Source organism: Pterocles gutturalis, unplaced genomic scaffold (assembly GCF_000699245.1).
Source record: "Pterocles gutturalis isolate BGI_N339 unplaced genomic scaffold, ASM69924v1 scaffold36191, whole genome shotgun sequence".
NCBI classification, from domain to species: Eukaryota; Metazoa; Chordata; class Aves; order Pterocliformes; family Pteroclidae; genus Pterocles; species Pterocles gutturalis.
The window spans coordinates 1-236 of NW_010099023.1; the positions used below are offsets into that span (position 1 = coordinate 1).

Sequence of the window (236 nt, forward strand, 5' to 3'; positions counted from 1 at the left end):
AGGCGTGGCTGCATGCGTGGGGGGGCGCACAGCAGTGCTGAGCCCTACGGTCATGCCTGGGGAAGGAGGTGGCTTAGGGGGCCGCCTCCTCCTCTGACCTCTCCTCCTCCCCACTCTGAACGTTTTACTTCTGGTGGGTTTGGTGTTGGTCTGAGCAGCAGTAATGGGTGTAGCTGTTGGCTGCAGACTGGTCCCACCGCTTTCCGTGGCTGCAGTCGCTGGAGGGTTAGAGGCAG

At 62.3% G+C, this 236-nt stretch overlaps 1 protein-coding gene across 1 annotated transcript in view; it reads right to left on the reverse strand.

Moving 5' to 3' along the window:
* Positions 1-48: 48 nt before the first annotated feature.
* The window catches only part of LOC104462973 (immunoglobulin superfamily member 10-like), a gene marked incomplete at both ends in the record, with an annotated part of 3424 nt that continues 3236 nt past the window's right edge, over positions 49-236 (reverse strand). Inside the window, one exon of the mRNA XM_010075143.1 lies at positions 49-218. Within this exon, the coding sequence (XP_010073445.1) occupies positions 49-218 (170 nt within the window). The remainder of the gene's footprint in view (positions 219-236) is intronic.